The sequence below is a fragment of the Biomphalaria glabrata genome, chromosome 2 (genome assembly GCF_947242115.1).
Source record: "Biomphalaria glabrata chromosome 2, xgBioGlab47.1, whole genome shotgun sequence".
NCBI lineage: Eukaryota > Metazoa > Mollusca > Gastropoda > Planorbidae > Biomphalaria > Biomphalaria glabrata.
Window position 1 is genome coordinate 31692725 of NC_074712.1, and position 23336 is coordinate 31716060.

Sequence of the window (23336 nt, forward strand, 5' to 3'; positions counted from 1 at the left end):
TCAGCAGGGTGTGGCCAGCGTAACGAAAACGTTCCCCTACCAATATCAGGTTCTCAGTGGAGTTGGGTGGATCCAAAATCCCAGTCTTCACTGAGATTCAAACTCAAAAGGCCAATACCCGTAAGCCAAACGCTGTACCGATAAGCCGTCACGACGCAATGTATTTATTACTATGACGAATTAGTGCTCGTAGCCAATAGTATCTTGTTAATGTTTCAACTACAAGCCTTAGTTTCTGTTATGATCTCTCTTCCCATCCCTACAGACTACTTTCATTACTAGAGAGAATAGTTTCATTTATAATACATTAAATATCATTATGTTTAAATTATTACTACCTTTGTACTTCAGGCTTCTAAATCTTGGCACAGCCTACTGTAGAGATTTGATTTGTGTGGGCCTACATCTACACTACGTTCATTTCTTTTTCCACCATAAAGTTGTTGATAACTAAAGAGTCTAGGTTTTCTTTTTTTTTAATTGGATTGAAATCACTTTGACATTAAACACACACACACGTAGATACACACACATACAAATACACACACACAGACACAATGAGTCGTTAGCATGTATTGCTAAGTAGCATAAACCGCTTGGCTGGGGGGGGGTGAGTTCGAATCCCAACCTGAGCTGAGTTGTGTTTGCTGAGCGCCTCAAGATCAAAGCAGCAATGCAACCTTCTCCTTGTTACCCCCTCCCCTCATATGTCTATAAGAGAAATTTGACCGTAGCCCACTGAGCATGCAAGAGCCTAAGGGCTACACAAATTATTTTTAATGCACATTCCCACGAACTTTAACTGACTTTATTTTTCATCATTATTTCAATCTTTATGTAAGGATTTTTTTTTCAGAAGACGAATAATTATTCAATATAGTTCAAGTGTCAAGTGTGGGAGACGAGCTGCACAAGCTACAAGTAGTCAACCTGCACAAGCTACAAGTAGTCAACCTGCACAAGCTACAAGTAGTCAACCTGCACAAGCTACAAGTAGTCAACCTGCACAAGCTACAAGTAGTCAACCTGCACAAGCTACAAGTAGTCAACCTGCACAAGCTACAAGTAGTCAACCTGCACAAGCTACAAGTAGTCAATCTGCATAAGCTACAAGTAGTCAACCTGCACAAGCTACAAGTAGTCAACCTGCACAAGCTACAAGTAGTCAACCTGCACAAGCTACAAGTAGTCAACCTGCACAAGCTACAAGTAGTCAACCTGCACAAGCTACAAGTAGTCAACCTGCACAAGCTACAAGTAGTCAACCTGCACAAGCTACAAGTAGTCAACCTGCACAAGCTACAAGTAGTCAACCTGCACAAGCTACAAGTAGTCAACCTGCACCTGTACTAGATGAAGTAGAATTATCTTCAGAACCAGCCTCCAAAAAGTGTACAACAGAAGGACGACTCAATAAAACAGTTTCAGGCTGGGGAGCAGAAACTCCTGCTCGTAAACCACGAGCTCGGCAATTAGGGAAAGGATTTGAATCACATGAAGATGACAGACTAAATCAGAAAGCAACAGACAAAGATGATGATTATGACAGTGATATACCAATAATACCAGAACTGGAAGAAACAGTTGAAGAGGACTTGTCCGCTAAAGTTGCCTCAGCACCAAATGTTGCTGTCAATAGAGTGGCTACCTACAGAGAACTTGACAATGATCTCTTAAAAACAAGCTGCATTTCTAACTCTGGACAATGATATTGATCTGAAATTATCAACCAAAGCACTTTCACCTCCTGAGGATTTGATCGAGGATGATAAACCTTGGGAATGGGACAGATTATGTACAGAAGTTTCGTCAGAGTTCAGATCAGAATGAGACAAAACAGATTCAGAAATGGATGAAAAAAACTTGATGCTGAACAATGATTTTTTTCCCTTCCCAATGTAAATAAAAAATTAATTGGATAAATTAGATAGAACAATCAGAGACAGATTTATGTTCTTATTTGATGTCCTGTCATACATTCAATCACAATTTTTCTCTTTCTAATGATTATTATTATAAAATGTTTATGATCAGACATTTCACCAAAAGGACAGCTTAAAATAATTTTTTACTCTAGAAGTATACAAAAAAAACAGACTTAATTTTTTAATAGTGAACAAGTATTCTTAAAATAATTTAATACAGAAGTGTTAGTCAGCTATATTTTGTTATGAAAAACAAAAGTTTGAATGATTGTGTTGGAGTTGTTGGACTATAAATTGTGACTTGATTGTTTTATCAATATTTGTGATATTTGTTTTAACTATATTCTATTGACTTAAAGTCTATGTATTTTAATATGTTGTACAATAAAGAAAACAAAATTATAAAAAAAAAATGGCCTTTTAAAAATACAATGATAAAGAAAACGAGTGAAGATAAATGTGTTTGTGTGTATTGAAGGTGCCATGCATTCAGATAAACTCAGTTCCAAGTGATACCATTGTATTGATGCCGTCAACATTCTGGTGTTTATTAGCAGATAGGGAGATGTGGACAAAATACGTTGGAGTGTCATGAGAAAGTATTCAGGATATCTTATGGCTGGAAGAGTTGCTTGTGTACAGAGCGGGGAGAGAGAAGGAGTGATGAGGTCAGAGAGAGGGATCAGAGTGATCAGCGCAGAGATTCTCAAATTATTAATACTTCTTACATTGACCTAAAAATCCAGTGTTTATAAACATTTTACTTGCGACCCACCCTCAAACAGAATCACCTTCCATTAATTAGTTGGACCGTTGGTTCATCATACAAGGACGGTCGACCGTCTTATTCCAATCCTCTCTGTCCTTTGCCTTGGATAGAATTTCATTCACAGGCCTGTCCATTCGTTGATCACTTTTCTCTGTCTTCCTCTTCCGCAATCTCTTTAGTAAGTTGATGGGGAGCGTTAAAAACATTGGCTCTAGCTATTTCCGGCATTCTGAGCTCCAGAAATATATTTTGTCTGGTGTCTACAACCTTTGGGCTGCCTTTATATAGCCTATATATATATTTTGTCTGGTGTCTACAACCTTTGGGCTGCCTTTATATTGCCTATATATATATTTTGTCTGGTGTCTACAACCTTTGGGCTGCCTTTATATAGCCTATATATATATTTTGTCTGGTGTCTACAACCTTTGGGCTGCCTTTATATAGCCTATATATATATTTTGTCTGGTGTCTACAACCTTTGGGCTGCCTTTATATTGCCTATATATATATTTTGTCTGGTGTCAACAACCTTTGGGCTGCCTTTATATTGCCTATATATATATTTTGTCTGGTGTCTACAACCTTTGGGCTGCCTTTATATAGCCTATATATATATTTTGTCTGGTGTCTACAACCTTTGGGCTGCCTTTATATTGCCTATATATATATTTTGTCTGGTGTCTACAACCTTTGGGCTGCCTTTATATAGCCTATATATATATTTTGTCTGGTGTCTACAACCTTTGGGCTGCCTTTATATAGCCTATATATATATTTTGTCTGGTGTCTACAACCTTTGGGCTGCCTTTATATAGCCTATATATATATTTTGTCTGGTGTCTACAACCTTTGGGCTGCCTTTATATAGCCTATATATATATTTTGTCTGGTGTCTACAACCTTTGGGCTGCCTTTATATAGCCTATATATATATTTTGTCTGGTGTCTACAACCTTTGGGCTGCCTTTATATAGCCTATATATATATTTTGTCTGGTGTCTACAACCTTTGGGCTGCCTTTATATAGCCTATATATATATTTTGTCTGGTGTCTACAACCTTTGGGCTGCCTTTATATAGCCTATATATATATTTTGTCTGGTGTCTACAACCTTTGGGATGCCTTTATATAGCCTATATATATATATTTTGTCTGGTGTCTACAACCTTTGGGCTGCCTTTATATAGCCTATATATATATATTTCATCGGCTCCGCAACAGCACACATAGTAAGATGAGCGCAGGGCAAAATTAAGCCAAATAAATGAAAGGGTTTGTAAAAGTGTTTGTAAAAGTGTTTATATACAGGTTTCGGATGTTCCTACAGAATTGAACATCTACTTCCTAGTCCAAACCTCCCGCAGGACGACGAGGGATGGGAGCGGGCAGGGTTTGAATCCGGGACCATCGAGACAACCGAACGACAGTCCAGCGCTCATACCGCACGACCAGAAGTGTGGAAGATGTTCAAGGCACTTGCTGGACACGCACGTCTGCAATGGGATGACCTTCAAAGCTTGACAAATTGTAGACTAGATTTGTTTTTGTATTTTTAAAGAATATAATAAATTGAAAAGGAGTAAGAGTACTGAGTTGTTAAATTAAAGTGTTAAAACAAAAAAGGTTTTAATAAAAAAAGATATTGGAGAATAAGCAAATAGCTGAAAAGACAAACTAGAAATAAGTTCAACTCATATTGAAACTTTCCTTTGAAAGTCAAAATAATAACATATATTTTGAGCTATATTTCTATTGTGGACCGAACGGTGCCGCATCTCATCTGCCCATTGACTTTCGTAATAGGTGCTGCTGTGACAGTTCACGTAACCAAAAATCTCTCCACTTTTCTCGGTCAGCAGCTGAAGGATTCTTTTACATTGTCCAGCCAGTTTTTCTTTGGACGGCCTTTTCTTCGTGCTTCCTCCACTGTACCTTGAAAATGTGGTTTATCGGAAATGAATAAAAAAAAAGGAAAATACAGAAAATAGAGTTTTGAACTTGTATCTATGTTTTGTTAGTTTGAAAATATAGAACTGCCAAAATACATTCAAACAAAAGAAAAAGTAGGCTTTTGTATTTTTTGTAGATGCAGAGCTAATTATCCTGACATCCAAGTTATCGAGCACTGAGTTTTTTTTTGTTTTTTTTTTTTGTTGTTGTTTTTACACCATTTGTATAAATAATTTCTTAGAGGAAAAAAAAAGCGGTTATCTAAAGGGGTCTTCTCCTCCCCCTACAATCCGCCAGTACTTTTCTTGGTCCGTGGTCAACCAGCTCGATCGACTTATGTTAATGAAAAAGTCTAGCCGCTTAATGGACAAGCCATTTTTGTTTCAACGTCAGTCATAAATATCTTCTACTTTTATACGATCGTGTGTGCACTAAAGGTCTACTCAATGGCTCATGCATATTTCAAAATGAGAAAATCTAAGTACAATGTGACCCTGAAGTCTGGGCAGATTAACGTAGACATTTTCTGGCGTAAACAAAACAGCACATGCCAACGTGCTCACACACACACAATACACGCACATAAAAACTCTTTGAGCTGAGCTAAAGATAGAACTTATGCAACACTTGCAAGTAATAATTTTCAACAAGGAATAAAGAAGAAAAAGGTTTTAAAGAAAAACTGGTTTTGTTAGCATTATTAGTCTATCACTAATTATACTTTCGAACAACGCAACAAAAATTAGCGCTTAAATTGAGAATCATTGAGACGCCAAATCAGTTTAATTAGCTGGTTTCTCAACATTTATAGATCTAGTCTGAGGACATTTCACACTAGTGCTGTTAATTAGTTACGATGATATATTAACAATAAAAAACCCATCTTGTTTAAATATATATTTTTGTACAAGGATTCTAAAATATTTGTATCTGGCATCTGGAATACGGAATATGTATTTTTTTGTTGTGGCAACAGTGATATTCCTCTGTTTCATTTTGTTCTGTTTTTAGTTTCCCCATTCTATCGCCTCTTCATCACACTTTTTCTACTTTTCTCTTATTGCATTGTATTGCTTGAAGTTGGAAGAACGTCAAATTATCTTACTAAGAGCAAAATACTGTGATTTACTTTTTATAGAGTTTTTACTCGCTTATCTTCTCTTGGCACAGAAAGTTATTGAGTCAAATATTTGATTTTATTTAATTATATTATTTGCATTTGAACATACATAAGGGAGGGCGGCGTAACAGAGGTGTCCCAGGTAAGATCTATAAAGGGCACCATTTCGCCCTCACTGGCATAGAGAAAAGTACCTGGCAGATGTCCTCTAAAAGAGACAGTTGGAGAGCTCTCACAAAGGCTGCGGGACACACATTTGAGACCCAAAGAAAATCTCTTTTTGAAGACAGGCGCAGAAGAAGACAGCTTCTTTGTCTGCACGAAATTCTGAAAAATATTCAGGGCGCAACTGAGATTGTGGAACACACCGAAATACAGGAATATTGGTATCTTCTTTCGTAATTTCAACTTTAGAAATTTAAGTCAAAAGTTTACGTATGACATACATATTTACACTTGCAGAAATTTAGCCCTTTTCACGTACAAAAAAAATATATTGTAAAACGACAAGGCGTCATTATTTAAATAAATAATTAACTGTAGACCATGGACTATGCTGTAGACAGACTGTAACATAGTGGCCTTATATGTACATTTGCACACAAGCGCGTCAGTGCAACACCGCTTGTGTTTACGTAATAAATGAAGTTCCTAACATGTCTTCCCTCTTGAACACTAAGTTGTTATTTGAATAAACACAAGTATTCTACACAGAGGCTCGTAAAAATGTGTGCAAGTCTTTATTTGCCCAATTCGCATTCACTATAATGGGGCTCGAGGAGCACTGTATTTAAATAGATGCAATGTTTTAAAAGCTGAAACTATTGAGCTGTTTCCACTTTTGAAATTATGACCATTATTTTAATGTCATTGAAACAATCAACTGTACATAGTGATTCAGTAGGCTCTTACCGTGTTCTTTTTTTTTTTTTTTTATTATTATTTTTGGGGGGCTTCATGTCTTTTATTTTGGTTATTCTGGCCTCATACCGTTTTGTATTGGTGAGCACCTACCGCCGATATTGTTTCCAATTAGTATCGGAGAGATTGATTACGTGTTTACAATTTGTGCCAAGCCACACCAACAGGAATCGAACTGAGCGAGCGCCTTGCGCCATTCAAGATCATCGGATCTATGCAACATTGCAAAATCTGAGGTAATTGAAGAAAAATGGTTGTGTTTTGGTATTTATAGGTTACTGGGTTGTTGTTTTTTACTTGACACAGTAACTCAACACATACAATCGTAATTAATCATCGAAATGTTAGGAACTTGTTACTTTATAAATAAATTGTTTGTTGTTTTCTTGGTTTCTTTTTATTGCTATGTCGCGCTTCAATGCAATGTAAACATGTCTATGGGCATAATGAATGACGGTGAGTGAATTTGCTGAACAAAAATAAAAATATCTATAAAAAAAAAAGAGTCTTGATCAGTGGTGTAACTAGGTACGTTTGAGACCGGGTTTAAAGCGATGGTGCCTCATCCCTTTTTTTAGAAACGCTGTATATTCCTGTATGATGTATTTGTGGTTTTTTTTTCAATGTCTCCTGTGGGCTCCTATCAGTCATGGGTCAGGGCGCAATGAACCCCTTCGCGCAATGTTTGACACGCCCCTAGTCTCAATAGTAGGTATATATATCTAAATAATATATTCTTATTGGAGAATACGTGTTTTATTAAAAAAAAAAACTTTGTCTGCGTTGAGTATGGCAAAACATATAGGTCGCAGCTGGGGCTGCGTAGCCACGTAAAATACTGCACTCCTTATCTATCTTTGGACTTGACGGTGACAAGCTTTATTATTTAAAATAAACTTTGAACATTTTCAGAGAAATTTTTGTCGATCATTTCAACGAGTTTATCTAATCAGTGTCGTATCACTATTTAGTGGGATCAAACAGACCTTGCAAAAACAAAACACCTCAGCCAGGAAATGTGAAGGAGGCCGCCTTTGAAATTAACAAAATAGAGATACGTTTGACATTAATTCGTTCTCTTATAAAAGATGATTGGTGACACGAAATGGACCTACAATCGTGGACTATTTAATTTAATTAACTTTTTATACAGCTACCATCAGTAGTCTAATTACCTGCTAGTATCTTAATACTTCAAGGCACAAAAACATTGATGAAATAGGTTTTGAATTTTGGGCACATTGGCACAATTTATTCAATGTCGTTTAGACTAATTAAAAAAAGCCTCTTATATCACTCAAACACAGCTAACGTTTCTCAAGGTCATTACAGAGGAGTACACAAAAGTCCGATTCATCAACCTCTGGTTGTGTGTTTGTGTTATGTTGATTGTATTTACACTTTACATATATATCATTATTAATATAGTAGTAATACTGAGGTCAACCATTTTACTCAAACGTAATTTTCCATTTGTTTGGACCAATAAAATTATCTTATCTTATTTTTCTTATATTATACACATAAAAAATGATAGACAGTGTTATACATTTTATTGTTAATGTTTATGATTATTCAAAAGTTGTGAAACAAAGAAAAAGCCCACGGAGTCTGAGACAAGATATTACAGCCGCGAGTGAAGGGCGACCCATCGCCACGAAATAAACCAGGCCTCTGGCACCGAGATTGGTGATATTGAAATAAGCTCCACTTGGCTGTTATAATATCTGGTACAATATCTGGTAAGGAAGAAGGAAAGGCTCGCTAGGTTAACCCTATCAGACATGGGGTCACACGCTGCTGACACGGACCTCACACGGTCAGTGGTGGTAAATTATAGAAATACGGAAGAACTCCTCTTGGGAAAACACGATCTATCAGGTCTATAATGTACTTTTGCCTTTTCACATGTTACCCCCCATGTTTTATCTGAATGTGTAGTCTTTAACTCTTTCTCTCCGTAATTATTTACCACATTCTGTTGGAATCAACGTTGGTATCGTCAGTTAGGAGAGAAAGAGTTAAGTATCGTGTGTAGTAGACACCTAATAATATGATTAGCGCTTACAGCGTGAACGCATCAGTTCACTATTCAACGTTTGCAGGGAATCTAATTTTTTTCCTAAACCCAGAATTATGACTGTCCTCACCGGCATGACCCGTATGTAAAGTTTAAATGTTTCATATTTATGTTTACACAATAATGTTTAAATGTTTCATATTTATGTTTACTCAATAATGTTTAAATGTTTCATATTTATGTTTACTCAATAATGTTTAAATGTTTCATATTTATGTTTACTCAATAATGTTTAAATGTTTCATATTAATGTTTACTCAATAAAGTTTAAATGTTTCATATTTATGTTTACTCAATAAAGTTTAAATGTTTCATATTTATGTTTACTCAATAAAGTTTAAATGTTTCATATTTATGTTTACTCAATAAAGTTTAAATGTTTCATATTTATGTTTACTCAATAATGTTTAAATGTTTCATAGTTATGTTTACTCACTAATGTTTAAATGTTTCATATTTATGTTTACTCACTAAAGTTTAAATGTTTCATATTTATGTTTACTCACTAAAGTTTAAATGTTTCATATTTATGTTTACTCAATAAAGTTTAAATGTTTCATATTTATGTTTACTCACTAAAGTTTAAATGTTTCATATTTATGTTTACTCACTAAAGTTTAAATGTTTCATATTTATGTTTACTCAATAAAGTTTAAATGTTTCATATTTATGTTTACTCACTAAAGTTTAAATGTTTCATATTTATGTTTACTCAATAATGTTTAAATGTTTCATATTTATGTTTACTCAATAATGTTTAAATGTTTCATATTTATGTTTACTCAATAATGTTTAAATGTTTCATATTAATGTTTACTCAATAAAGTTTAAATGTTTCATATTTATGTTTACTCAATAAAGTTTAAATGTTTCATATTTATGTTTACTCAATAAAGTTTAAATGTTTCATATTTATGTTTACTCAATAAAGTTTAAATGTTTCATATTTATGTTTACTCAATAATGTTTAAATGTTTCATAGTTATGTTTACTCACTAATGTTTAAATGTTTCATATTTATGTTTACTCACTAAAGTTTAAATGTTTCATATTTATGTTTACTCACTAAAGTTTAAATGTTTCATATTTATGTTTACTCAATAAAGTTTAAATGTTTCATATTTATGTTTACTCAATAAAGTTTAAATGTTTCATATTTATGTTTACTCAATAAAGTTTAAATGTTTCATATTTATGTTTACTCAATAAAGTTTAAATGTTTCATATTTATGTTTACTCAATAAAGTTTAAATGTTTCATATTTATGTTTACTCAATAAAGTTTAAATGTTTCATATTTATGTTTACTCAATAAAGTTTAAATGTTTCATATTTATGTTTACTCAATAAAGTTTAAATGTTTCATATTTATGTTTACTCAATAAAGTTTAAATGTTTCATATTTATGTTTACTCAATAAAGTTTAAATGTTTCATATTTATGTTTACTCAATAATGTTTAAATGTTTCATATTTATGTTTACTCACTAATGTTTAAATGTTTCATATTTATGTTTACTCACTAATGTTTAAATGTTTCATATTTATGTTTACTCACTAATGTTTAAATGTTTCATATTTATGTTTACTCACTAATGTTTAAATGTTTCATATTTATGTTTACTCACTAATGTTTAAATGTTTCATATTTATGTTTACTCACTAATGTTTAAATGTTTCATATTTATGTTTACTCACTAATGTTTAAATGTTTCATATTTATGTTTACTCACTAATGTTTAAATGTTTCATATTTATGTTTACTCACTAATGTTTAAATGTTTCATATTTATGTTTACTCACTAATGGCTATCGGGGCCATGGGAAACACGATTGAAAATAAAGTCTAAACAAAAACAAAAAAAATGTCATGAAATCGCTCTAAGTCATCCCCATCACTACAGAGACTGTCAATACCTCCATTTTGTTATTAGTTTCAGTTCTCAATACCCAAGAACTTTAAATAGAAGTCAGTCCCAACAGAAAAACTCAAACTAATACTACTCAATTGACTTTCTTGAAAAGAACAGTGGTCCCTACATTGAGTACTACGACTTCCCTGGCTTTATCAGATGTTTGCCGCAAAACATCAATTTTTTTTCTTATATTATATATATATATTAAAAACGCAATCACAAATAGATTTCTTCTGAAATTCTCTTAACTCTGGCACTTCGGGAATAGAACTGCAAAGCTGAATTATTTTGGAACCCGCTGATTTAAAGATTTTTTCTGAACATTTTTATGGCCGTTGGCGGTATTATTTGTGGACATTTGACAAGTCAGTGTTTTGTTCTCGGGTCACGTAGTTTGAACATTGACACTTTTAGTGTTCTGATGTAAAAATAAAAGATTCTAGGCATAATGTTTTTCATTATAGAAATTGCAATGACGATAGAGTACAAACTGGGTATTTTGAAGTTAGATTCTATGTTTATTTGTACCGTGCTCAAACACTTTGGCAAATATATTTATCTGCTTATTGAGGGTAAGGACAAAGTCGTCTGCGTGCACTGCAAGTTTATCCATTTCTTTCTTGGTATTATTAGTATTAGTATTAATAGTAGTGATACATTAATTTTTAAAGTTATCAAAGTAAAGATTTTGAAATGTAATTCCTTTTGTTACCTAAACTATAACAGGCATGGCTGCTTGGTTGGGATGACTGCATGGTCTAGTGCTATGCGCCTTAGTCTATGTTCAAGATAGTCCCGAGTTTAAAACCCTGCCCGATCTGTCCGAAGCTCAGGCTATGACGTAACATTCTTCACTTTTGAAGGAACGTTCGTGTAACACAGACAAAGCAGACGACCAATGAATTGGTAAAGCTCATGGTGTTAGAACTTTTAACCGTGGATCTGGAGGAGGGTGGGAGAGAGGTAGGCCTAATTGCTTCTCTCCCTTCCCAACGGGATGCAAATGTGTGCATTTGAAATTATCTCCTGGATTCTTAAATATTGCTGAAAGATTCCATGTAAGACTATAATTTTTTCCCTATTTCACCTCCCCTTATTTTTTGTAAAAGTATTTTTGATCACCTATATGACCAGTTTATGATTATTATTATTACAAATCTTAGGTAAAATAAAATAAAACCAGATAGCAATATTCTATAGCTCGCAATTTTTTTAAGAGCTTGGCACTGATTCAACTTGAAGAGTTGGGGGTAATCATTTGATATCGTACACTGTGAGTTTCCTCCCTTCTTAGTTTCTACACTAACCTCACCTCCATGCACTGAGTCACTATGGAAGGTGAGGCAGAAGACTTGAGTTGAAATGTCACAGGACATCCACTCTATAACAAAACCATGAGGCTTGCAACCTGCGCTTCCTTTCGGTTGTGTGTGGTGTAGGGAGTAAGGGAGCCATGTAATGGAGGGGCCCTGGGCAGACGTGATGAGATGCAGGCAGAGACCTCATCACATAAATATGGTACCAAAGATCTCAGTCTGTTCATTCGGTGAAAGTCTGGGGTTAGAGCCTCTAATTATCAACAGTGACTTTTAAAGTAAATTAAAAATGTAATTAGCATTTTTATGCTAATAGTAAGTATAGATCTGGCCTATTATTTCGTCTTTGAACTTGAACAAAACTTGCACACGGTCTACACAGTTATCACATTTAGTGTAGATAAAACCGTTCTATATTATAGGGAGTTTGGATGACTGGTCGTCGGCTGTGCTCTCCGATCTGTTGTCACCATGCTACCAGATTCGAATCCTGCCTGGAGCCGTTACCTTCCGTCCTTTTGGAGGCTTGGGTCAAGAAATAAGAATCTTTATTTCTTAAGGAACGTCCACATATTATTTCGCTTAATTGTTTGTTAATCATATTTCAATCATAAATGAATTTCTAATATTTAATATGGATTGCATGTGTAGTCTAAACCGTTAAAATTGTTCGCTGTAAAAAAAAAAGTATTCTAAATTCAATTCTGATTTATATATTGATCCTTGAGATTAGGACTATTAAAAAATTAGACTATGATGTAGATCTATTAATATAGGATTAGGCTAAATCTACCACGAGATGTTTTCAAACCAACCAACTAGATTCTACCTCATTTACTGAAGCATGTAGTCAGAACAGGAGAATAACTCATCAAGGGTTTTTAAAAAAAGTTAAAGAACGAAATTTGAAAACATTGTTTGGGGATTAGGTGACAATGAAAGTTGAATAAAATACCAATATTCCCTATACTACTGCCATATCAGTCAAGGGAGTGATTGTGACAACACTAGACCTGACATCTCCTGGGTCTTAGATATATAACCTTACGTGGGAAAAAAATCTTATTACTACTCAGCAGTAAGTACTGGTACAGACTCGTCACATCATTAGAGAATTATACGGTGGACACTGTAAGAGGGACTACAATGGAATCTGTTTCCCTTTCCCGAATCCCAATTCTGGCATTACTAAAAAACCTGCTCATTCGTAGCATAATTATCAATGCAAGGGAAATAATTCAAACAACATGAAAGCCCCCATGAAGTTATCGAACTTCCGTGTTGATCCAAAAAGTCCGAGCTCATGAAATTACCAGAATTTATCTAGTACAACTCGCCAACTAAAGCAATAACCGGGGATAGCTATTAGCTAATAGTTATTTAGAGCCACATGCAAGAGCTAAGCCATAAGTGAAGTAAACCAGGCAAAAACATAACTACAAAAATACAAAGTGGTTGGCTGTAAGTCATGATGACTTTAGACCAGACTGTTCATGGCCAATACATTCTCAGTATCAACGCGAATATTAGTTGCCACAGATTTCCAGAATATAGAAAATGCATAATATATAGAACAATAAAAACAACACAAGACACAGATATTTTACAAAGAGAATTAGATGAATTACAGAAATGGGAATCAAATTGGAGCATGTCTTTCCACCCAGAAAAATGTCAGTTGCTAAGAGTAACAAAAAAAAAACTAAAACAAATTAATTCCACTTATCTTATTCATGGCAAACCAGTAACACAGACTAAAAACGCAAAATACCTAGGTGTTATAATAAATGAAAAAACTGTCATGGAATCCTCATATTGATGAAACTATAAAAAAATCAAACAAAGCATTAGGGTTTATTAAAAGAAATCTCTATAAATCAAATAAGAACATAAAACTAAAATGTTATTTAACCTTGGTTAGGCCAATAATAGAATATGCATCCTCCGTTTGGGACCCCTCAACTCAAGAAAACATTAAGAAACTGGAACAGACACAAAATAGAGCAGCGAGATTCATAACAAACGAATATTCACATTTGACTAGAGTAACATCTTTAGTAAAATTACAGGACAGGACAGAAGACTCAAAAGTATAGTAGCAATTATACATAAAACACTGAACCATAATCTTCAAATACAAAAACAAAATTTAATAAAATACTCTGAAAGACACAAAGATAAAGGCACATTCCTCGTCCCATATGCTAGGACAAATTTGTACAAATACTTCTTCTTCCCTAGTGCTATTAGAGCATGGAATGGGTTGCCTGAGCTAGCCAGGAAAACCAGTGACTTGGCAGAGTTTAAGTCATTGGTTAATATGCATGACTAAATGCATGACGCTTAGGACGTAATCATCTTCTTTTTTGAAGTAACGTCTGTATTATATAAGATAAGAAGAATGACTTTCTCGTAATCGAATTCACTTATAGAAAAGTCAATTCAAAACAATAATTATTTAATATTCTTGTCATTATATTTAACTTGTATAGGCTAAGTAAAACAAAATATAGCAAAATACTAAAAAGATACAACACAAAAAGAAAACAAATAATTGCTAAGATTATCTTCTAAAATAAAATACCCTTAACAAAATGCTCGCAAGATTTGTCCTATAAAAGTAGTGCAGAAATGTAATTTCCAAATGAAACATTTGGGTAGATTTAAGTCATTTTAAACAGTTCTTTATTTAAAATAGAAATGAATAAATTGTACAAAATCAGACCAATGCACACACAAATTAAATTCTTTCCTTTATTTATTTCATTTTGATAATTTTAGGATCAACAGCTAATTAAGACTTTATAAGTCTAAAATTTTAAGCTGTAATGAATGTATACTATGTTTCTAGTCCTAAATCTTTATGCTGTTAAGAATGGTATGCGGTGGGTTTGACCGTGACCTCCGTGACGAAGGTGTCAAAGGCCCGGTTTGACACAGAAGAATAAATTGAAGACCTGCAGCAATACAAAAACACAAGTTTTCAACAGGCTCAAGAGGAAAGCAAATCACTGTTCCTAGTGGTGACAAAAGTTGCCAGCAGAATGGGCAGTGTCCTCACTTTTGATTTAAGCGAGACCACCTGGAAGCCATCTAGGAGAATAGGTCATGTGGCTATTGGCAGCCAGTGCAGCTTAAAGAAATATCCACTCCACTACAATTATAAATACTAAATGGAATGGTTATAGTTCTAAATCTTTATGATATAATGAATATACAAACTGCCAATACAATGAATGACTACAACCTAATCTTAAGAAAAAAAATGCATTTACAGATAAAATTGATCTACATTCTACATTCAAACCTGTAGTTTGAAAATCATCCATGAAATATAATCATTAATCATTCATCTAAACCAGCCACCATATAGCCCACAGTCACCAATTTTATCATCACTCAAACATCTTTTGTCTTCATCCCATCAAATTACTAAAGAAACACTTACAGTCTCCACTTTCAGAAATACATAAACCAAATTTTTTTTTTTTGAGACTTTAATTTATTAATTTCACTCAGTACAAGTACAAGATTCAAAAGTTAGAAACTATTGAGCTGTGACTTTGTCTTGTTGACATGTGATACTTGACTTGGATATTACTCAGAAATACAAACTTTTCATGGGACACCCTGGTGCAGTCAGCTTATTTTGTTTTACCTCTATTCAGAATTCCCAGTGGAGAAAAAATCCATTCAAATATAAAATTCTTAGGTCAACAATCAAGCATAGGACTGTTCCATACTATACATTGTTTACAAGACAAAAATATTCTACAATTATAGTTTAAAAAGTAGATTTTGCTTTCATTTACAAATAATTACATTTTTACCCAAACAAAAAATGTCTAAACTATACAAGTAGACTCAAGTATGATAGTAGTCTGATACTTCTAGTGGTATTTGCTATGAAGTTGCTTACACAGCAGATTCATGATTCTCTCTTTAACAGAGACAGAGTGATTTCATCTTTGTTTTTAGAAATAAAATATTGATGATTATTATTAGCTCAGATATTGAGTCCGGCAGAACTGGTTTCACTAACAGAAGGCGAGTAACTGGCGCCTAAACCAGTAAGCTTCTGGCAGCCTGGCACTTTAGCCATTGCTGGCTACCCACCTAGCAGAAGGAAAACTCTTGCAGCTATACTCAATGATGGGAAAGGCTTTGGGAGTCAATTCTGAGGAAAATATTAACTATTTCCATAAGAGAATAAATGCAAATGTTTTGTGCGTTTGTGCTGGGAAAAAAAATGAACACTAGCTGTTGAAAGCCACATATTTTTTATCCTATAAAGGGTTTAAGGTTTGAATCTAATAGAAGGCATGACTTTGAATTCTTAACAAGAATTTAGAATTAGATGAAGAATCTAGAGACTTATTAAACTACAAACAGTGCACAGTTTTATAACCCACAGTGTTCACTAAATAAGTGACACTTTTCCATAACATTTCTTATGTCAATATTTAATTTATTGGGGATGGGAGTGGGTAGGGTTTAAACTGGGACCATCAGTAAGTTCGAACAACAGTCCAGTGCACAAACCGCACGACCAGGTAGTCATCCTGGTATGTATGTTTTACAAATGTAATGATAGAGGTTACATTGTCTTATAAATATATATAACAATTAGAGTTCATCTGTTTTTTAGAATAATATAATATAAATCACAATACCATAAACCAATCTATATATGCTCACTGGTTGGAAAACAGATTGATTTGTTTCAACAACATGAAAATATTGTACAAACAAATATATAGGGTAGATTTTGTATATTTAACAAAAGTGCACTTTAGGGTTAACAGACAAAAAAAGCTTTGAATACAAAATTAACAAAGTTATCTTTTGCTTTTCTGGAAGCCAACAAAATATCTTAAAGATAACTTGCATACTGATGGCAAACAACGTAGCAACAGTTTATAAAAGAACCACTTCTTTGTACAATTAAATCTTTTGGAAGAAAAAAATGAACAAAAAATTAACATAAATTACAAAGAATCTATTGGGCAATGTTTATATTAGTGTCCACCTCGATGCAAATGTGATTTAATTACAAACAGTTAATAAGGTCAAATAAATTACAAAACAACACAACTCAATATTGGAAGTATTTTAAATAAAATGTTAGTCTCATGAAAAAAGTTTAATGCTGAGGATTATCAAACTTATTTTAACATGTTTAGAAAAAAGGAAAAAAAAAAGAAAATATGTTTAAAGCATAATAACACTGAAAATGTGATTATATATTTTTTTAAATGTCTACCGAAGAAAACATTTTTTGACTGCATGTATTCTTGACTTAATTAAGTTAACTTGAATTTTCTTAACTCTCTAAAAAAAGAACCAGATAGTGTATTGATTTTTACATAAAAGCCAAAATTTAAGTATTATAAGATACATTTTACAATGTGACTAAAATGTATTGGCTCGGTGGCTGGGTGGTGAATTGCTTGGCTTCCAAACTGAAGGGTCTTGTGTTCAAATCTTGGTGAAGACTGAGACTTTTGGGATTATCAGGGCGCCCCTGATTCCATCTAACTCTAAAGGGTACCTGACATTAGTTAGGAAAAAGTAAAGTTGGTTGATCTTGTGCTGGCCACATGAAACCCTTGTTAACCATAAGCCACAGACACAGATGACCTTTACATTATCTGCCCAAAATGATTGCAAGGTTTGAAAGAAGTACTTAAATATGTATTGACCCATTTTCCTATAACTTTCTTTAAGGCTTTGCTACCTAGTTGATATTTTTAAAAAGTAATATTGGATCTTTTACATTTTATTAAACACTAGTCTTTTTATTTCATCCTGTGTCAGGAAAATTATTCACTACATGCAAAATGTGTAGTTATAAGCATAAAATATAATACAAAATTAACAAGTACTTATAATAAAATAATGAATAATATTTTATCCTCAACTGTAGAGAATTTATACATTATGAAGAACTGAATGTATAGATTATTAATTCATGGGCTTAACAAACAATTTTACTATTTGAAGTGCTTTGTATGTACATCCTTTTCTAATTTCTAAAAGAAAATGTTAAATTTAGTATCTATATATATAATTCTCTTCATGGCTCAAGAGTTTGGGCATGCAAGAAGAAGTAAAGGAAAGATCACTCTTTTATTTCTGCAAGTCAGACTAACTAGAGTTACCCTACAAAAAAAAAAGGCGGGGGGGGAGAACAAGTAGTATTCACCTGTCACAAAATAGCAGGGCCAGACTCAACCGTTGTGGGGTCCTATGCGAAATGGATTTCGCGGGGCTGAGTTTGGGTAGGGATACACATAATAATTGAAATTTAAGAGTTTGTATTAGAAAATAAATTCGTCTTTGCATTTTATTCATTCTTTACTATGTACAGAACTACTTTACGAGCCTTGCAAGAATTGTTGACCTCAAGTAATTCTTCATTAATTTAAGGCACGAGAAGCTTCTTTCACCAGATTACACAATTATGGGTAATGCATAATGCCGTTTTTATTTATCATGTGTAGGATTGGTGTTTTCCATATTGAATGACACCACAAAAAGACAATTTTTGTCTATATATTTCATGAGATTTGTATGTGTTTTCAAAAGATTTTAAATAATTTTTGGAGATTTCCATGACTTTTTCATATATTTTGCAATTTCTGGGAGGAGATTTCTAGGAGCTCCTGGTAAATCAGGAGGCCGCAGAAAATATGTTTTAAGTTATAAAATGGTTTAATTTAATAATTTATACCTAGAATTAGCGCAGGTTCTATGAAATTGTGGGTTCCACTGCAATTGGTCTAAGGCCGGCCCTGCAAAACAGCGGCGTATGTTAGGCCATGGTTCGACTAGTGAGGTTATATCACAGCAATTAGAAAAGAAGAACAGATGAGAATTTTTTTTTTAATTAATTATAAGAATAGTTTAATGAAAAACTATTTATTTTATCTTATGCTTATTCATGTGACCAATGTCAATAAAATTGAGATCTTTTGATCTAGAGTCCAGAGTGTAATTCAAGCCAATCTCTGGATCAAAAGAGCTATGAACAGCACCAGGCCACTGAAGTTTCAGCAGCGTTGGAGTTATGACTAGTGCACCGGAGCAGCCTTCACAAAGTGGGGCATCATAGTATTTTCGGACTTTGAGGCTCTCACTGTCTTGCACTTCTGTTTTGACCCGACCAAATGTGATGGCTTGGGAGAGCCCATGAGGGTGTGATATGACTGCCACCCAGCTTTCTTTATTCTTTATGCTATGGGTATACTGGGCTTTCATTGTACTAGCAGCCATCTCATTGTAACTTGATTTAGCATTCTCTAGCAGGACAGGAAGGGTGTGAAATAAGGTTTTGTCATGTGACATAACATGCAAAGTCACATGATCCTGCAAAATGTTCACACCAACTATGGCTGCCACATGCCCTTTTATGACTCCTTTACCATTTGGTTTGTCAAAGAAAAATTTCACAAAGGCATTGTCAGCTTCTGTCTTATCAAAGATCACATGCCTGCTTGTGTGGACAGTCACACCACTGTAGTAATAATGCTTTGGCTCAGAGGAAGGAGTCGTAGGTGTATTGATACTGTTGTCAGACTGAGACTCAAAGGAAGTGTTGGGGCTGAAAGATGAAGAAATGACAGAAGATCTTCTGCTACCAGCAGATGAGGGTGTATTTAATGAGCAGTCAGTTTTCTTACATCTGAACTTGACTATTCGTTCATCAACAGCACCTACGAAGCCTGACCCAAATCTCATCTTATTGGTCCCAATGTATTCTTTATATTCATCATTGCAATCACGGGCTGAGCTTGTCACATTAACAGATATCTGGACAACCAATGGTGACATGCATGTAAAAAATGTCTCAGTATCTTCATGCTGAATTTCACGTGGCAAATCTTTAACCTGTGGAATATATACAACTTCAGATTTCAATAAAGAAACTTTAAACTTCTTTTGCATTCTTTTTTATTCTACTTTAAAAGCTGGCTTGAGTTTGTATATGTTCATTTTGCTTTATAATACTTTGGAATATGCAAGTATGCAAGAATGATTGGGATGTTGTCCAAAAAATATTGAAATTTTTAAAGTTTTATTTTGGCTCTAAGAATACTAAAAATAAATACTGAGATGTTTCAGCTTGATTTTTCAATCTGGACTCCACTATTGTCTAAGAAAATTTCTTAAATCTACGTTCTTGATATAATTTAATGATTGATGACTAATGAAAAACAAAAATTGACCTAATTCAATGTAATATTTCATAACTTTTAACTTTATTTGATTTTTTGTGTCTTCTTCAGATACACAAACATGGACATTACACTGAGAGGGTAATCTTATTTAGTGGAAATCTGTCATAGATATTCTATGGCAAGATGTTAATAAATGTTGTTGGTATGTTGGATCAGTAATCAAAGTGTACATTTAAAACCTTAAATGTATAAAAAAAATATTTTAAAAAAACAGATATATTAAAGTTTTTTAATGAGTGCAAGCATAAGATATACACGATATTTTGGGACTCTTGTAAAACATTAAAAGGCTATGAATGAAATAGTCATAGATACCCCAACAAAAGATATTTTTGTAAAATTGAGTTAAAATATAAAGTACAATAAGGTTTTTGAAAATGGTTTGTTTTGCCAGGGAATGTGCTCAAACCAAGTTCTTGCTTTTGAGGATCTATAGTGTTCCTGAATCAGTCATTAAAACCAGTGACTTGGTAGAACTTAAATCTTTAATTAACACAAGCAGAATAATTAACACATGGCTACATTTAGGCCACTTAAAGGAAAATCAGTAATTCATAAGATATATTTTTACTAACCTTTAATTCTGATGGTGCAAAGAATCCTACATGGGATGGATTAATGGGACAATCTTTTATCTCAGAAAGACTAGGAAATTCTAGCAGTTTCTTGTAGGAGAAAACTCCAGTATTATTGTTATTGCTTCTTTTCAAATTTGTTGAAACAATAAAATTGTTTTTATTTTCATCTGTTGACAAGTTAGGTAATAACAACTGCATGTTGGTCAGTGATCTGTTATCTACACAGTCTGTTTCATTGGGGACAGATGTAAGAGCCTGCTCAGAAGATGGGACAGTTGATGTTAAAGATATCTCATTGTCTATGCTAGGAGACAGTACAGCACCAGTTGTCATGTACTGATTAGTTCCTGACTCTTCTAATGGTATGTTAAAACACTTGATAGAATCCAAGGATGCATTTGTATACTTTTGAATAATGTCCCCAAGACTTTCTAAGCCTGAGGCTGATGGTGTACTAGTGACAGACACAGGCACGGACCAGCTTTCCAAGCCTGCTGACTGTACTTCAGAATTAGGCTGAGAATCAAAGAGAAGCTTGAAAGAATCAGGATCAAGGGATGGAAGATTTTCTGGTTCTCTATAAGCCAAGTGTTTTGGCTTTTTGTTTGGACTTAAGATTCCAGTATCACCATCATTAGAAATGTGTGTTAGTAAGCTGTTTTTATCAGATATCACCAATTGTTTTTCTGGCACTTCCTTGCTGCTCTCACTCTCTAATGTTCGCTTTTTGGCCAGCCTTTTTGTAGCCATTGTATAAGATTCTTGGTTTGGCAAATTATTGAAATTAAAGTCAGACATATTTTATTTTTCTTAATGTTGTTTGTTGATTTTACAACAATCTGAAATAGGTGATAAATAGTTGTATGTAAATACAGGTCTTAACAAATTAATGTAAAATCTTATAATTTCATAGACATATTTCTGACATACTATTTCATACAAATCTCATATGTGTATTTTAAACTAAATTTTAAGTATTTTTTTCTTAATTAATGTTTGGAATAATATTTATTGCACTACATTTCCTAAATAATCAGTATAAAGTTTTGAAATAAACACTTTAAATAAGCTTATAAATACCAACAACTTAGATATTAATGTGAAATTAAATTATTTAAATGTGCAAATTTATATTATTAATCTTATAAATGTATGAAGTTTATAATTTGATAAAACAATTGATGTAAGCACAACATTTTAAAAGTTCTAGCATTTGTTATGTTATTATTAAGACCTAGCTACCATGGCTGCCTCTTCTCTAAAACAATATACTTTTAGTTTACTGACTAGTACAACTAATGACAGAAGTGCTTATATAGAAGGAATAGTAGACTAACAAGCACTACTGCTGATACAATAAAGAAATGTTTGTTCTATAGTACCTGTATTATATTCCATTTTATTATATTGTATCATATTATTTAGTGCATTTCATAATTGTACAGAAATATATTAGGGTTTTAGTCCGTAAAGTTTCTGACTAAACACTGAAAAAATTATCATGTGTTTTCTGTTACAATCTATTCAAGCCCTCGAATTTTGTCTTTTCCACTATTGAAATTAATATGAAAACTTCAGAAACTGAACCAAACATCAGTGTTATCAAAGTAAAGGGGAAAAAAAAGCAAATTACTGATATCAATTTATTTGGCACATTGAAAACATGTATACTACCCTGATCCCTATTACCAAACTCTCAAACTTGGACTGAAAATACAAGGAAACATTACAATAAGAAATATCTTATAATATCTATATCTTCGAGATCTTTTAATCTTTATCAATTATGTTCAATATTCTATATAATTATAGATTGTCAGGTGTTATTTATTTATTTTTTATTTAACATTAGTCATGATTGTTTATGCCTGGACCCGACAGACTGTCTCACCTTGTCAGTTTACAATTGACAAAAATGAACAACCGATGATAACAAAACATCTAATCTGGAATGAGTACATACAATGAAACAGTTAGTACATAGTTCAGCAATGACAATTAACTTATATAATAATAAAATAAACCAGTATACATACACATAGTACAAATATTTACAGCATTAAAAGATAGTGCATACTAACTATTCCAACATTCCACACAATAACATTTGCAGGATTCTAGCTAGTTATAGAAGGAAAGACATAAACATGTGGAAAAAATAACATTGCGTCTAGCTATCTTGGGTCACTAAATGAGTTAATGATTAGGCCAGAACCTGTTGACTCTCTATAACTAAATAAATGATTATAACGAAGCACTACAGAATCTAAAAGACGTAAGTAATAAAATCATGCCATCAAAGAAAAAATGCAAGGAGACTCTTATAGTAAAGCCAACAAGGAGATGTGCTCAATTGTATATGCTACTTGTCAGCAACAAACACAACCTCAAGATTTCTTTGTTCAATATTACAAAGAACAGAGAATGTATTACTCTGTGCATAACATTTATCTTGATTTAGATCTAAGTTTAAAATTATACTAACAAAATAATAAGGCTTGTCTTTGAGTCTGAAGATT

At 33.3% G+C, this 23336-nt stretch overlaps 1 protein-coding gene across 3 annotated transcripts in view; it reads right to left on the reverse strand.

Moving 5' to 3' along the window:
* Positions 1 to 14128: 14128 nt before the first annotated feature.
* The window catches only part of LOC106062460 (uncharacterized), a 46441-nt gene continuing 37233 nt past the window's right edge, over positions 14129 to 23336 (reverse strand). For 2 of the 3 annotated variants that reach the window (XM_056020068.1, XM_013220728.2), the window contains exons 2-3: positions 20815 to 21656; positions 14129 to 19889 (exon numbers count right to left, since the gene is read on the reverse strand). In XM_056020068.1, coding sequence (XP_055876043.1) covers positions 18921 to 19889; positions 20815 to 21615 — 1770 coding nt within the window. In that variant the 5' untranslated portion in view covers positions 21616 to 21656 and the 3' untranslated portion in view covers positions 14129 to 18920. Of the gene's footprint in view, positions 19890 to 20814; positions 21657 to 22708; positions 22764 to 23336 lie in introns of all 3 variants that reach the window. The other variant, XM_056020067.1, reaches the window with a different exon arrangement.